Source organism: Ornithorhynchus anatinus, chromosome 7, assembly GCF_004115215.2.
Source record: "Ornithorhynchus anatinus isolate Pmale09 chromosome 7, mOrnAna1.pri.v4, whole genome shotgun sequence".
NCBI classification, from domain to species: domain Eukaryota; kingdom Metazoa; phylum Chordata; class Mammalia; order Monotremata; family Ornithorhynchidae; genus Ornithorhynchus; species Ornithorhynchus anatinus.
Window position 1 is genome coordinate 65,450,696 of NC_041734.1, and position 14,979 is coordinate 65,465,674.

General features: G+C 47.9%; 2 protein-coding genes across 4 annotated transcripts in view; one reads left to right on the plus strand and one right to left on the minus strand.

Moving 5' to 3' along the window:
* LAMB3 (laminin subunit beta 3) overlaps window positions 1-14,979 on the minus strand; it is a 148,734-nt gene that overhangs the window by 104,781 nt on the left and 28,974 nt on the right. The gene's annotated exons all lie outside the window — the stretch shown is intronic.
* Window positions 8,663-13,847, plus strand: HSD11B1 (hydroxysteroid 11-beta dehydrogenase 1). Of its 2 annotated transcripts, none has more exons than XM_039912514.1 (6): window positions 8,663-8,888; window positions 9,904-10,034; window positions 10,581-10,692; window positions 10,776-10,988; window positions 12,191-12,334; window positions 13,047-13,847. In XM_039912514.1, exons 1-6 carry the CDS (start codon window positions 8,804-8,806, stop codon window positions 13,265-13,267), a joined length of 906 nt encoding a protein of 301 aa, XP_039768448.1. In that variant the 5' UTR covers window positions 8,663-8,803; the 3' UTR covers window positions 13,268-13,847. The 2 variants fall into 2 exon arrangements, with proteins under 2 accessions (XP_039768448.1, XP_007668731.1); XM_007670541.3 differs by having other exon boundaries at window positions 8,665-8,888; window positions 10,803-10,988.

The following is a 14,979-nucleotide window of genomic DNA, read 5'->3' on the forward strand; positions in this document are numbered from 1 at the left end:
GGCTTCAACTGCCACCGCTATGTGGACGATTTCCAAAACTACCTCTCCAGTCGGGATCTCAAAGATCAGCCCATATTAACCTGGCCAATCAGCGATCGCACTAGAACGGAAGGAGAAGCGGCATTCTGAGAAGCAGCATGTCGTAGACGATAGAGCACAGGCCTGGAAGTCAGAAGGTCATGGGCTCTAGTCCCGGCTCTGCCACTTGTCTGCTGTGTGACCTTGATCAAGTCATTTCACTTCTCTGTGTCTCGGTTACCTCATCCGTAAAATTGGGATTGAGACTGTGAGCCCAACATGAGACGGGGACTGTGTCCATCCCAACTTGCTAGTATCCACCCCAGCACTTAATACAGTGGCTAGCATATAGTAAGTGTTTAACAAATACAATAATTACTTTTTTATTATTATTTCCATAACTCCACTCATTCCACTGCTTCTAGTCCTGGTTTGGTGCTGTCTATGATGGAGGCTCTGAAAGGAGCAACTTAATGGAGAGGGAGGCCATCATGTTACTTTACAGTTCGTTTGTCAGTCAGGCATTCAATCATATTTATTGAGAGCTTACTCTGTGCAGAGCACTGTATTAAGCACCTGGGAGAGTACAAAATAATTCCCTGCCCACATTGAGCTTACAGTCTAGAAGGGGGGTTACAGTCTTACAATCTGTTTGAAAACATAAGGCAGCCACAGTTTATCTGTTTGGCCTTTCACCCCAGATCACAGCAAAGCACGTCCTCTAGGACCAGACAATCCCTCGGGTACAGAGCGGCCCCTTCACATCGCTTCTCCTTCCTTCCTCCCTCACACAAACCCGACTTTTCCATTCCAGGTTAAGCTTCAACCTCACATCCCCAAATCTGCTTCTCCTCCTGCAGTCCCAGTTCTGTCCTGAGGTTTTGACTATCAATCAGCTCTCTCCTCCTACGAGTTGTTGCTCTTCCCCCACTACACATCATCTCATACACATGGTTCTTCTTCAGCCAGCCTTCTCACAGTGCCTCCATTTCATTTCTCTTTCACCGTCGACCTCTTGCGCCCCACTCCTGTCTGGAACTCTCTCCCCTCCGCACCTGGCAGACCACAGTTTTCCCCACCTTCAAAACCCTGTTAAAACCATATCACCTCCAGAGGGCTTTCACTGATTTCTCTCTCATGTTCGCCCCTTTATTCCTCCTTTATTGCCATTTTGGCACTTCCCTATGATTTAAGCACTAAGTCCCCTCCTCCCCTATCTTTTCTTATGTCCATATCTTTATTACCCCTCCCAGGCCCTTGCCCCTCAAATATTCTTATTTCCATATCTTTATACTCTGTCGCTTCCTCCAACCTGTAATTTATTCAGTGTCCGTACCCCTTGCTAGACTATAAGCTTCTTAAGGGCAGGGATCACGTCTTCTAATTCTAGCATGCTCTTCCCAGTGCTTAATACAGCACTCCGAACGGAACACGCACCTGTTATATGCCACTGATTAGAGAAGGAGCATGGCCTAGTGGAAAGAGCCCAGGCTTGGGAGTCAGAGAACCTGGGTTCTAATCCCAGCTCCACCACTCGTCTGCTAGATGACCTCGGGGAAGTCACTTAACTTCTCTGTGCCTCAGTTCCCTCATCTATAAAATGGGGGTTTAGATGGTGAGCTCTCTGTCGGAAAGGCACTGTGTCCAACCTGATTACTTCGTCTCTATCCGAGTGCTTAGGAGGGTGCCTGCCACATAATAAGCACTTAAATACCATTTTACAAAATTGATCGATTGATCCATTGTCACTAAAAGGTCTGGCTCCTTGATCTTCCTCCCATTTCCATCGGCTATTTATTGGATCCTCCAGGGCCTCTGGGGCGTGCCCTTTGCAAGGATGCGCTGCAGGAAATGAAACCCCAGTGGAAGCCAACAGTTGTTGCTCTGTATTGGAGTGTCTGCCGTGATCTTTGTGTTACGCATCTGAACTGTAAATCCACTAGAGGTCTCCCTTACCTCATCAAGACTCAATATCAATAATTTAAAAATGATGGCATTTGTTAAGCGCTTACTATGTGCCAAACACTGTTCTAAGCGCTGGGGTAGATTCGAAGTAATCAGATTGTCCCCCGTGGGGCTCACAGTCTTCATCCCCATTTCACAGATGAGGTAATGGAGGCACAGAGAAGTTAATAATAATAATAATAATAATGTTGGTATTTGTTAAGCGCCTCCTATGTGCAGAGCACTGTTCTAAGCGCTGGGGTAGACACAGGGGAATCGGGTTGTCCCACGTGGGGCTCACAGTCTTAATCCCCATTTTACAGATGAGATAAGTGAGGCACAGAGAAGTTAAGTGACTGGCCCACAGTCACACAGCTGATAATAATAATAATAATAATGTTGGTATTTGTTAAGCGCTTACTATGTGCCGAGCACTGTTCTAAGCGCCGGGGTAGACACAGGGGAATCAGGTTGTCCCACGTGGGGCTCACAGTCTTAATCCCCATTTCACAGATGAGGTAACTGAGGCACCGAGAAGTTAAGTGACTGGCCCAAAGTCACACAGCTGACAAGTGGCCGAGCCGGGATTCGAACCCATGACCTCTGACTCCAAAACCCATGCTCTTTCCACTGAGCCACACTGCTTAAGTGACTTCCCCAAAGTTACATGGCTGACAAGTGTCAGAGCCAGGATTAGAACCTGCGACCTGACTCCCAAGCACGTGCTCTTTCCACTAAGCCACACTGCTTCTCAGAAGAGGCTTCCAGTGCCTGACCAAGATCTCACATTGCCGCAGATTTCATGGAAGTCCAAAGTTGATCTCTGTGACACCTTAGCCCCACCCTCACCCCACAGCCAAAGATAGGACACTCAGAGCCAAAGAATGTATTATGTGGAGGTATCACCACCCTCAGTGCCTTTCCTCAAACACTGATGATGACAACAAAAGGTAGAAATGAAATAGAAAAGAACTCTTCATAACCCCTGCGCTGTAGGAAGTTGAGGAAGTTTTCCAAAAGTGTGGGCGTGTGAAACAATCACTGCTATTTATTGAGAAGCAGCGTGGCCTAGGGGATAGAGCAGAGGCCTGGGAATCAGAAGACCATGGTTCTAATCCTGGCTCTGCCAACTGCATACTGTGTGACCTTGGGCAAGTCACAACTTCTCTGTGACTCAGTTTCCTCAACTGTAAAGTCGTACTCCCTCCTCCTTAGATAGTGAGCCTCATGTAAGGCAGGGACTGTGTCCAATGTGATTAACTTCTATCTACTCCCATGCCTAGAACAGTGTTTGACACAGAGTAAGCACTTAACAAATATAATAGTAATGATTTATTGAGAGCTTACTGTGTACAGAGAACTGCACTAAGACCTTGGGAGAGTACAGTACAATAGAGAAGCAGTAATGGACAGGGCACAGGACTGGGAGTCAGAAGGACCTGGCTTCTAATTCCAGCTCCACCACTTGTCTGCTGTGTGACCTCAGGCAAATCACTTTAATTCTCTGTGCCTCAGTTAACTCATCTGTAAAATGGGATTAAGACTGGGAGCCCCATATGGGACATGGACTGTGTCTGACCTGATTAACCTGCCCCAGCCCTTAATAAAGTGCCTGGCGCATAGAAAGCGTTTGACAAATACCATTTTTTAAAAAAAGAGCTTGTCGAAACATTCCCCGCCCACTTTATGAGATTCCCCGCCCACTTTATGAGCATGAAAGAGAATCAATCAATCAGTGGAATTTAATGAGCGCTCACTACGTGTGGACCACTGTACTAAGTCCTTGGAAGAGCACAATACAACAAAAGTGGCAGACACTTCCCCTGCCCATAACAAGCTTACAGTCTAGAGGGGGAGTAGGGGAGAGAGAGAGTCACCCTGGGGAGACAAGGAGATCAGCAAAGTGTCTAATGAAGTAGTCAAGCCAGGATATGACTAGTGCCTGAGCCAGGACCGTGGCCATTTGGTTAGAGAGTAAGGGGCAGATCTGGAAAATGTTGCAAAGGAATAATTGACAGGATTTAGCCACAGGCTGAATATGAGAACTGAAAGCGAGGAAGGAGTCAAGGGTAATGCTAAAGTTGTGGGCTTTGGAGAGAGATAAGATGGTGATATTGTCACCTGGAATGGGAGAGTTAGGTAGAAGGGTGTACTTAATAGGAAAGATGAGGAGCTCGGTTTTAAACATATTAATCAATCATCATTGGTATTTATTGAGTGCTTACTTGTGCAGAGCACGTACTAAGCTCTTGGGAGAATACAGTTTAACAATATAACAGCAGCGTGGCTCAGTGGAAAGAGCCTGGGCTTCGGAGTCAGAGGTCATGAGTTCGACTCATGAGGAACTGTTGGAGTTCCTCAAGGGTCAGTTCTCGGCCCTCTTCTGTTCTCCATTTACACTCACTCCCTCGGTGAACTCATCCGCTCTCACGGCTTTGACTACCATCTCTACGCAGATGACACGCAGATCTACATCTCTGCCCCTGTCCTCTCCCCCTCCCTTCAGGCTCGCATCTCCTCCCGCCTCCGGGACGTCTCCACCTGGATGTCGGCCCGCCACCTAAAACTCAACATGAGCGAGACTGAGCTCCTCATCTTCCCTCCCGAGCCCGGTCCGCTCCCAGACTTCTCCGTCACCGTGGATGGCACGACCATCCTTCCCGTCCCGCAGGCCCGCGATCTCGGTGTCATCCTTGACTCGTCCCTCTCGTTCACCCCACACATCCTATCCGTTACCGAGACCCGCCGGTTTCACCTCTACAATATCGCCAAGATCCGCCCTTTCCTCTCCACCCAAACGGCTACCTTACTATTACGGGCTCTCGTTATATCCCGGCTAGACTACTGTGTCAGCCTTCTCTCTGACCTCCCTTCCTCCTCTCTCGCCCCGCTCCGGTCTATTCTTCACTCCGCTGCCCGGCTCATCTTCCTGCAGAAACGATCTGGGCGTGTCACTCCCCTTCTTAAACAACTCCAGTGGTTGCCTATCGACCTCCGCTCCAAACAAAAACTCCTCACTCTAGGCTTCGAGGCTCTCCGTCACCTCGCCCCTTCCTACCTCTCCTCCCTTCTCTCTTTCTACCGCCCACCCCGCACGCTCCGCTCCTCTGCCGCCCACCTCCTCGCCGTCCCTCGGTCTCGCCCATCCTGCCGTCGACCCCCGGGTCACGTCCTCCCGCGGTCCCGGAACGCCCTCCCTCCTCACCTCCGCCAAACTGATTCTCTTTCCCTCTTCAAAACCTTACTTAAAAATCACCTCCTCCAAGAGGCCTTCCCAGACTGAGCTCCTCTTTCCCCTCTACTCCCTCTGCCGTCCCCCCTTTACCTCTCCGCAGCTAAAGCCTCATTTTCCCCTTTTCCCTCTGCTCCTCCACCTCTCCCTTCCCATCCCCACAGCACCGTACTCGTCCGCTCAACTGTATATATTTTCGTTACCCTATTTATTTTGTTAATGAATTGTACATCGCCTCGATTCTATTTAGTTGCCATTGTTTTTACGAGATGTTCTTCCCCTTGACGCTGTTTAGTGCCATCGTTCTCGTCTGTCCGTCTCCCCCGATTAGACCGTAAGCCCGTCAAACGGCAGGGACTGTCTCTATCTGTTGCCGACTTGTTCATCCCAAGCGCTTAGTACAGTGCTCTGCACATAGTAAGCGCTCAATAAATACTATTGAATGAATGAATGAATGACTCCCGGCTCTGCCACTTGTCAGCTGTGTGACTGTGGGCAAGTCACTTAACTTCTCTGTGCCCAGTTCCCTCATCTGTAAAATAGGGATTAAAAGTGTGTGAGCCCCAGGTGGGACAACCTGACTACCCTGTATCTCCCCCAGCGCTTAGAACAGTGCTCGGCACCTAGTAAGCGCTTAACCAATACCAACATTATTATTATTATTATAACAGACACATTCCCTGTCCACAACACACTTACAGTCTATTAAGCTTAAAGTAGCTACTGGTGATCGATGTTGATGCCATGGAATTGGAAGAGCTTGCTAAGGGAGTGAGTGTAAAGTGAGAAGTGAAAGGGACTCCGAACAGCCCTGTGGGACACCTTTAGTTGATGGGTGAGAAGCTGTGAAGAAGCTGCCAGAGGGGGAAGAGAAGAACGAGCAGAGAACTATGTTGGTATAAACCAAGGTTAAATTGGTCCATGGTATTTATGAAGCATCTACTGTGCACAGAGTTTTGTCCTAAATTCTTGGGAGAGTACAATACAATAGAGTTGGTAGACTTGATTTCTGAACTGCACTTGTCTTCTGTGTGACCTTGGGCAAGTCACTTCACTTCTCTGTGCCTCAGTTACCTCATCTGAAAATGCAGATTGAGACTGGGAGCCCCAGGTGGGACAGGGACTATGTGCAATCTGATTTGCTTATATCCATCACACCCTTGGCATATAGTAAGCACTTAACAAATACCATTATTATTATTATTCTTATCAAGGAACTTACAGTCTAATGACTAAACAGCATTTTCAGTGACAGTGGCATCTGAAATTTTGAGGAGGTTTAGGAGAATTAGGATTATTCAGTCAGGCAGTGAGTCAATCGTATTTTTCGAGTGCTTACTGTGTGCAGAGCACAGTACTAAGCGCTTGGGAAAGTATACTCTAACAATGTAACAGACACATTCCCTGCCTACAGTGAGCTTACAGACTAGAGGGGGAGACAGACATAAACATAAATAAGTAAATTACAGTTATATACATAAGTGCTGTGGGGCTGGAAGAGGGGATTGAATAAAGGGAGCGAGTCAGGGTGACGCAGAAGGGAGTGGGTGAAGAGGAAAGGAGGGCTACTCAGGGAAGGCCTCTTGGAGGAGAGGTGCCTTCAATAAGACTTTGAAGTGGGGGAGAATAACTGTCTGTCGGGTGGCCCTGGTCACAGACAGGTAATAATAATAATTATGGTACTTGTTAAGCACTTACTATATGCCAAGCATTGTTCTAAGCTCTGGGTAGGTACAAGTTAAGCAGGTGGGACACAGTCCCTGTCCCACATGGGGCACACACTCTTAATCCCCGTTTTACAAATGAGGCCCAGAGAAGTTACGTGACTTGCCCAAGGTCACACACAGACATGTGGCAGAACAGGGATTAGAACCCACATCTTTCTGACTCCCAGGCCTGTATTCTATCCACCAAAACACACTGCTTCTCTGCCCTAAAGTGCCCTCAAATCCTGCTCCATTATCCCAGAGTGCCCAACTCTGACTGCTTCCCTCAGGCCCCTAGCTTCCCAACCTCCTCTGTTTCCTTCTCAGGCTGGCCCAGTGAAGGATTTGGTTTGGTCTTGAACCACTCCTGCTTGACAACAGTCCTCCTCTCTCTCTGCCTCATTAGATCAATTAATCAATCCATCAATCAATCGAGCACTTTCTGTGGGTGCAGAGCACTGTACTAAGTGCTTGGGAAAGTACAGTAAAAGAGAGTTGTTAAGACACCTGCCCACCAGGAGCTTACAATCTGGAGGGGGAGACAGACATTAAAATCATTCAATTGTGGGTACGTCCATAAGAGCTGTGAGATTGAGAAGCAGTGTGGCCTAGCAGATCGAGCATGGGCCCGGGTGTCAGAAGGACCTGGATTCTAATCCCAGATCTGCCACATGTCTGCTGTGTGACTGGACAAGTCACTTTACTTCTCTGTGCCTTGGTTACCTCATCTGTAAAGTGGAGATTATGACTGTGAGCCCAATGTGAGCCCAAGATGGGACAGAGACTGTGTCCAGCCCAATTACCTTGGGCCTATCCCAGCATGCAGTACAGTGCCTGGCACATAGAAATGAGCGCTCACTATGTGCGGACCACTGTACTAAGTCCTTGGAAGAGCACAATACAACAGAATTGGCAGACACTTCCCCTGCCCATAACAAGCTTACAGTCTAGAGGGGGACTAGGGAAGAGAGTCACCCTGTGGAGACAAGGAGATCAGCAAAGTGTCTAAAGAAGTAGTCAAACCAGTAGTCCGTTGTGGGCAGGGAATGAGGAGCAGGGGGTTTCCTACCCGTTCCTTCTGCTCTGCGAAGAGCAACAATGAGGGGAAAGGTTGGGAGTGGGAGGGTCTGAGAGGGCTGAGCTGGGTGTTCACTTCCCAATGGGTCTTCTCAGAGATGCTAAAGGGGATCTCCCCAGCATGTAGTACAGTGCCTGGCACATAGAAAGCCCTTAACAAATAAAATATCACAAATATTATTACTATTGAAGATGGGTGAACATCAATTGCTTCAAGGGTACAAAAGCCAGGGTACACTTACGGAGAAGCGGTGTGGCTTCGTGGAAAGAGAACGGCTCGGGAGTCAGAGGTCATGGGTTCTACTTGCCTCTGCCACTTGTCAGCTGTGTGACTTTGGGCAAGTCACTTCTCTGTGCCTCAGTTACCTCATCTGTAAAATGGGGATTCGAATGGGGCTCACATGTGGGAAAACCTGATTACCTTGTATCTATCCCAGCGCTTAGAACAGTGCTTGGCACATAGTAGTAAGTGCTTAACAAATACCATCATTATTATTATTACTACAGATCCCAGTGCTTAAGCGACACAGAAGGGAGAGGGAGTAAGGCCTGATCTATTTTCCAGAGTTCTCCAGTAGGCTGATAGGGATAGGCCAAAAATCACTTGTTCCTCCACCTCCGAGCTCTTGGAACCAGTCCCATAATAGGTTGGATTTGCTTATCTCTCAGAAAGGAGAGCTAGCAAAACACATCCAAACCCGCCTTCCTTTCCCTGGTGACTCATTACTGGGATCAGCAGGATTGAGGGCTCCCAAGAAGAAGGTGAAGAGTGCTGTGAGGGCCTTCTCCTTGAGTCCTGTAGGGCACAGTGATCTCTCCTCATAGCATGGGTCTGCTGAGAAACCTCCTGCTGCCCATGATCGGGCTTCTTCTGGCATACTACTTTTACTCATCCCCGGAGTTCAAGCCAGGTGAGTCTTGGGAGCCGGGAACTTGTAATCAATCAGTCGGTGGTGTTCACTGAACCCTTACCAAGTGCATACACCATATAGAGGGCCATAGGGAAACTGGCCAGAGATAGCGGGTCCTCGCATTTCAAAACTCCAGGCACAGAGCGTTTAGAAAGAATCCCAGTACTTAAGGGGTAACCAGGCTGAGCTACTGTTGAGGCTGAATCCACTGGGGGTCTGGTCTAACGGGGAGATTTTTCCAGGCTAAGGCAGCCAGCTCAGTTGAGCAGAAGCTGGAGAAGATTGGAAAGAATGTAATAGGAGCCGGGGAGAACTGGAGAGGAAACAGGAGGAGTTGGGGAGACCTGCAGAAGAAGCAGTAGGAGTTGGGGAGAGCTGGAAAGGAATCAGGAGGAGCAGGAGAGAAGAGGGAAGGAAACAGGAGGAGCAGAGGCAAAGCAAAGACCAATTAGAAATTCAGCTGGGGTCCCTCTTGGCCTCGGAGGCTGGAGACAAAACTCATATTGCAAAACTCAGAGGGGCCCAGGGACCAGATGTACAGAGTGGGAGTTGTGCTCTAATTTGTGGGGGCCTAGGCTTCTCCTTGGGTGACCTTGGTCACCAAAAAGTGAATGGGGGAAAAGGTCATTAAGAATTGGCGGATAAGCTGCTCGTTCGCCCAAGATCAACTGTGAATCTTGTGTTGCTGTTGAAAAACATGAGGCATCAAGGGACACCTCTCACTGATAGTTTCATCATCAGTGGTATTTATTGAGCACTTATTGTGTGCAGAGCACTGTACTAAATGCTTGGGAGAGCACACCATAACAGAGTTGATAGATGCCTTCCCTGCCCTCAACAAACATACAGTCTAACGAAAAGTTTTAAGGATGAACAGGTGCCTGGGCCCCATTGAGCAGGGGGTTTCCTAACTGTTCCTTCTGCTCTGCGAAGAGCAACAGTGAGGGGAAAGATTGGGAGTGGGAGGGTCTGAGAGGGCTGAGCTGGGTGTTCACTTCCCACTGGGTCTTCTCAGAGATGCTAAAGGGGAAGAGGGTGATCATCACCGGGGCCAGTACTGGCATCGGGGAGCAGATAGCCTATCACCTGGCGAAGATGGGAGCCCACGTGGTGATCACTGCCCGGACAGAGGAAAAGCTAAAGAAGGTGAGCAAGGCGAATGGACCCATTCTCATGGAGAAGAGAGGGTGGAGGGGCCGGGCCCGGGAGGCAGAGGGGAATGGAGGCGAAAGAGGAGAAAAGTGGAGGATGAGGAAGAGAAAGGGGACAAGGAAGAGAAACTGAAGGAGGAGGAAGAGGGGAAGAAGGAAGACGATGAGGGAGGAAGAGAAGGAAGATGAAAAGGAGAAGAAAGAAGAGATGCAGCGGGGCCTAGTAGATTGAGCCCGGGCCTGGGGGTCGGACGACCTGGATTGTAATCCCGGCTCCACTACTTGTGTGCTGAGTGATCTTGGGCAAGTCATTTAACTTCTCCATGCCTCAGTTACCTCATCTGTAAAATAGGAATGAAAGCTGCCCCCCAACCTGATTATGTTGTATCTAACCCAATGCTCAGTACAGTGCCTGGCATGTAGTAAACACTTAACGAGTACCATTTTTGAAAAAAGGAGGGGGGATAGACATGGAGGAGGAAGAGAAGAAAGGGAAGGAGAAAGGAGAGCAGGAGAGAGCAAGAGGATGATTGTGCTGCAGGTGGTGGACAAATGCCTAAGCCTCGGAGCAGCTTCAGCTCACTTCATCACCGGTTCCATGGAGGACTTGGCCTTTGCGGAGAAGGTGGTCGCCCAGGCCGAGAAGCTGTTAAGTGAGTTTTCTCTCGTCTCCCGTGCCCCATTCCACCTCTCGCCATTCCTCTAGGAGGTGTCTTGAGGACCCCTCTGTTCTCAGCCAGCTCCTCTTCCCCAACCTTTCCAGAGGGACTAGATATGCTGATTCTGAACCACATCACCAACGGTGAATTCAGCTACTTAAAAAATGACTTGAAGAGAGTTCTCCATGTCATGAAGGTCAACTACCTGAGCTACGTGGCCATGACCATCAAGGCCGTGCCCCTTCTGCAGAAGAGCCAGGGTTCCATTGTCGTCATCTCTTCTTTGGCAGGTGGGTGAGAGCTGGCTAACGGCTTTCAGAGCCCCCTGATCCACAATCCTGCTTACCTGATTTTGGGGGGGGCTTTTTAATGGTATTTGTTAAGCTCTTACTATGTGCCCAGCACTGTACTAAGTGCTGGGGTAGATACAAATTAATCAGGCTAGAGACAGTCCCTGTCCCACATGGGGCTCACAGTCTCAATCGCCGTTTTGTAGATGAGGAAACTCAGGCACAGAGAAGTGAAGTGACTTGACCAAGGTCGCAGAGCAGAGAAGCAACAGAACCAGACCTAGATCCCAGCTTCGGACTTCCGGGCTCTTGCTCTAACCACTAGACCACACTGTTTCTCTGTTTATCGAGCCCCGCTGTTGTCCCACCCCTATTAGTAATTATGGCACTTGGGAAGTGCTTACTGTGTGATAGGTACTGTGCCAGGGTCTGAGGTAGATCCAAGATAATCAGGTTGGACACAGTTCCTGACCCACATGCAGCTCACAGCCCAAGTCAAAGCTCGTCCTCTAAACTGCCCTCGTTGTGGGCAGGGAATGTGTCTGTTTATTGTTGTATTGTACTCTCCCAAGTACTTAGCAAAGCGCTCTGCACAAAGGAAGCGCTCAGTAAGTACAATTGACTGACTGACTCCTCACATCTAAAAGCCTCCTGTTTTCTCTGGATCAGAATACTTCGACTCTTCCATTGCACTGAGACAGTCTCTTCTCTGGTTGAAAACCAAAGTTCACTCAGTTTGTAAGGGCAGATTCTGAGCGTGATGCTGGTGGCCTGGGTTAGGGCAGTGCCATTGGTCTTTGGACCTTCCTTGCTCTCTGACTGGTTATTACACTTTTTCCCCAGGACCTACCTCTGAGCCTGGGGGAGAGGGAGAAAGATACAGCCATTTTCTAGACTCAGTTACTTCTCTCTCTGAAGTCTACGGCCTCATTTGTTGTGAGGAGCTTTAGAAAAAGCCAACACTAGCCAAGGTATTTCCTGTCCATGGGAATGATTTTTTTCCATCATTATTGATCGGCTCTTTCTTGGAAAAAAAAAAGCACGTGGAAGAAGCCTAAGCCTAAATGAGTAAGCTGAGATCCGGAGAGGTCAAGGGGCAATTTCAGCATCTCCCAGGATCTAACTTTCCAGCTAAACCCATGACCATTAAACTGGGCTGCTGATGGGGTTCTCCCAGTAACAATTTTCTGTTTGGCATCCAGGAAAGGTGCCGAGTCCTCTGACTGTCAACTACTCTGGAAGTAAATTTGCTCTGGATGGATTCTTCTCGAGTCTAAGAGAAGAATTTATCCTGCAGAAGAAGAACATTTCCATTACACTCTGTATCCTTGGCTTCATTAACACGGGTAAGAACCAGAGCAGGGTCTGAAGCTGATGATAATGTGAAATGTACTTTGGGAGCCAAAAGCATCATCTCTGCAAAAACATTCAGTCCATGCTTCCCTATTCCTCAAAAACCTCCAGTGGTGGCCCGTCCACCTTTGCGTCAAACAGCAACCTCTAACCATGGGCTTTAAAGCACTCAATCACCTCACCCCCTCCTACCTCATCTCACTGCTCTCCCATTACAACCTAGCCCACGCACTTGGCTCCTCTAATGCCAACCTCAATTTTGTCTACCTTGCCCCAGGCCTCTCATCTTTGTCCTGCCTCTGACCTGGAACACCCTCCCTCTTCATATCTGACCGACGATTACTCTCTCCACCTTCAAAGCCTTTTTTGAAGGCACATCTCCTCCAAGAGGCCTTCCCTGGCTAAGCCTTCTTTTCCCACTCCCTTCTATGTCACCCTGATTTACTCCCTTTATCTGCCCCTCCTCAGCCCTACAGCACTTTTGTATATAGCCATGACATTTATTTATATTTGTGTCTGTTCCCCCCCAGCCCAAGACTGTGAGCTTGTTGTGGCTAGGGAATACGTCTACCATCTCTGTTGTATTGTATTAGTGCAGTGCTCTGCATACAGTAAGCACTCAATAAATCCGATCTCTGATCTTCCCATAAGCAAGATTCCTCTGTCATTTTCGTTTACCCAACTCCCTTCTTTATCTCCCGCCAGAAACCGCCATGAAGGCCATCTCTGGGATACTGGAGATAGAAGCATCCCCCAAGGAGGACTGCGCTCTGGAGATCATCAAAGGTGGAGCTTTGCGCCAGAATGAAATCTACTATCCTTTCCTCAGCACTAAGTTTGGTGCATTTATGAGGGTTCTGACCCCTAATCTGATCTCAAAATACATAAGGGAAAATCTAAACCTAAAGAATATCAAGAATCCCTAGAATCTCACTGCACCTGGGACTTCCCTTAAGAAGATGGCTGTCGAGTTTTCCCCTTCTTCCAAGGCGGCAAGGACAAGAAGAAATGATCTTAATTTTCAACAAGGGATAGTTGAGCTAAATATTAAGAAAATCTTCCCGACTCCCGGGAAGGTGAAACATTGGATTAGGCTAGCGAGGGCACCTCCGTACCTGAAAATCCATAAGACTAAAATAAATCCCCCATAGCTAGCCTGGTAATTTAGACATTCACCTGCCTGGAGCTTCAGTTTACTTTCAATGGCTCATTCTACCTACAAGTAGATTCCATTTTTGAAACACTTCTACTGGTGGATAACTGGACTGCGTACAGAGAAATGTTCCCTGACTCTATGATCCTGAGAGTTGGATTCTGTGCAGTGTTTTCTACTTGAAGCTCTCCATCTGACTCCCCCCACCCCTCAAATCCCTTGCAGCCAGGATTTCCACCGCATTAAAGAAACTAGGTTCTTAGAAACCAAGTTGAGGGAATTTGACCCTGAAGCCTTGGATCTGAGAACTTCTGGGACAGTGAATAAAGACCAAACATCCTTGTCCAAAGAAATCATGGGGTATGTAGACCATTGGAAGGCTGGGTGGGGGGAGAGAGAGAATTTGCACTAGAAGTGGATTATAACTAGGGAATTTTCAGCGTGGCTCAGTGGAAAGAGCATGGGCTTGGGGGTCAGAGGTCATGGGTTCGAATCCCAGCTCTGCCACTTGTCAGCTGTTTGACTGTGGGCAAGTCACTTAACTTCTCTGGGCCTCCGTTACCTCATCTGTAAAATGGGGATTAAGACTGTGACCCTCATGTGGGACAACCTGATTACCCTGCATACCCCCACGCTTAGAACAGTGCTTGGCACATAGTAAGCGCTTAACAAATATCAACATTATTCATTTTCCAATTTAACATGATTTTTACCCCCCAAAGTGATTTCTTTTCATTCAGAGCCACACCCCAAAGACCAAATCTTTACTATTTTACTTCGAGCCCATTTTAGCAATGAAAAAGTGAAAAAAAATTTCAATTTATAAATGCTATAATAAAGCCAATTAGTGCATCAATAGCTCCCTCCTTGTCAACGATATTAGCATGTTTAGAGGAATAATAATTGGAGTAATATTTTTGTATTTTGGCTGAAGCTTACATTGTGCCAGGTACTGTACTAAGGGCTGGGATAGATCCAGTGCAATCAGATTAGAGTTCCTGTCCCACAAGGGTATCTCCATCTAAGGGGGAAGGAGAAGAGTAATTCAATTCCCATTTTATAAATGATGAAACTGAAGCACAGAGAAGTTAAGCCACTTGGCTGAGATCAGAAAGCAGGCAAGTTGTGTAACCGGGACTACAACCCGAGTCCTCTGACTTTTAGGCCTATGCTCTTTACACTGGATCTTGCTCATATATGGAAGATTTGGTCATTCTAAACTTTACTACAGATATTTTTCCTCCTGGAAGTATTCCTTTCAGCCCAAGTGCTGAAGAGGATTTAGAATTTTCTGGAGTGTCCTGGCAACCACTTTCCATTTGGGTTTTATTTCCTTTGAGAGGGTGATTATTCCACTCCCCCAACTTCAGGACCTTATTCTCACAACCGAGGCTTGGCTAGTATTAAGCTTTGGAATGACAGTGGAGTTTGGTGTTGCTTTGCCTTTTCATGTAAGTCAACAGATGCTAGAGACTCTGAGCACTT

Coding starts and splice junctions, on each gene's coding strand:
- HSD11B1 (XM_039912514.1), top strand. CDS start 8,804: ATGGGTCTGCTGAGAAACCTCCTGCTGCCCATGATCGGGCTTCTTCTG. Junction 10,035..10,580: donor CAGAGGAAAAGCTAAAGAAG/GTGAGCAAGGCG, acceptor ATTGTGCTGCAG/GTGGTGGACAAATGCCTAAG. Junction 12,335..13,046: donor CCTTGGCTTCATTAACACGG/GTAAGAACCAGA, acceptor ATCTCCCGCCAG/AAACCGCCATGAAGGCCATC.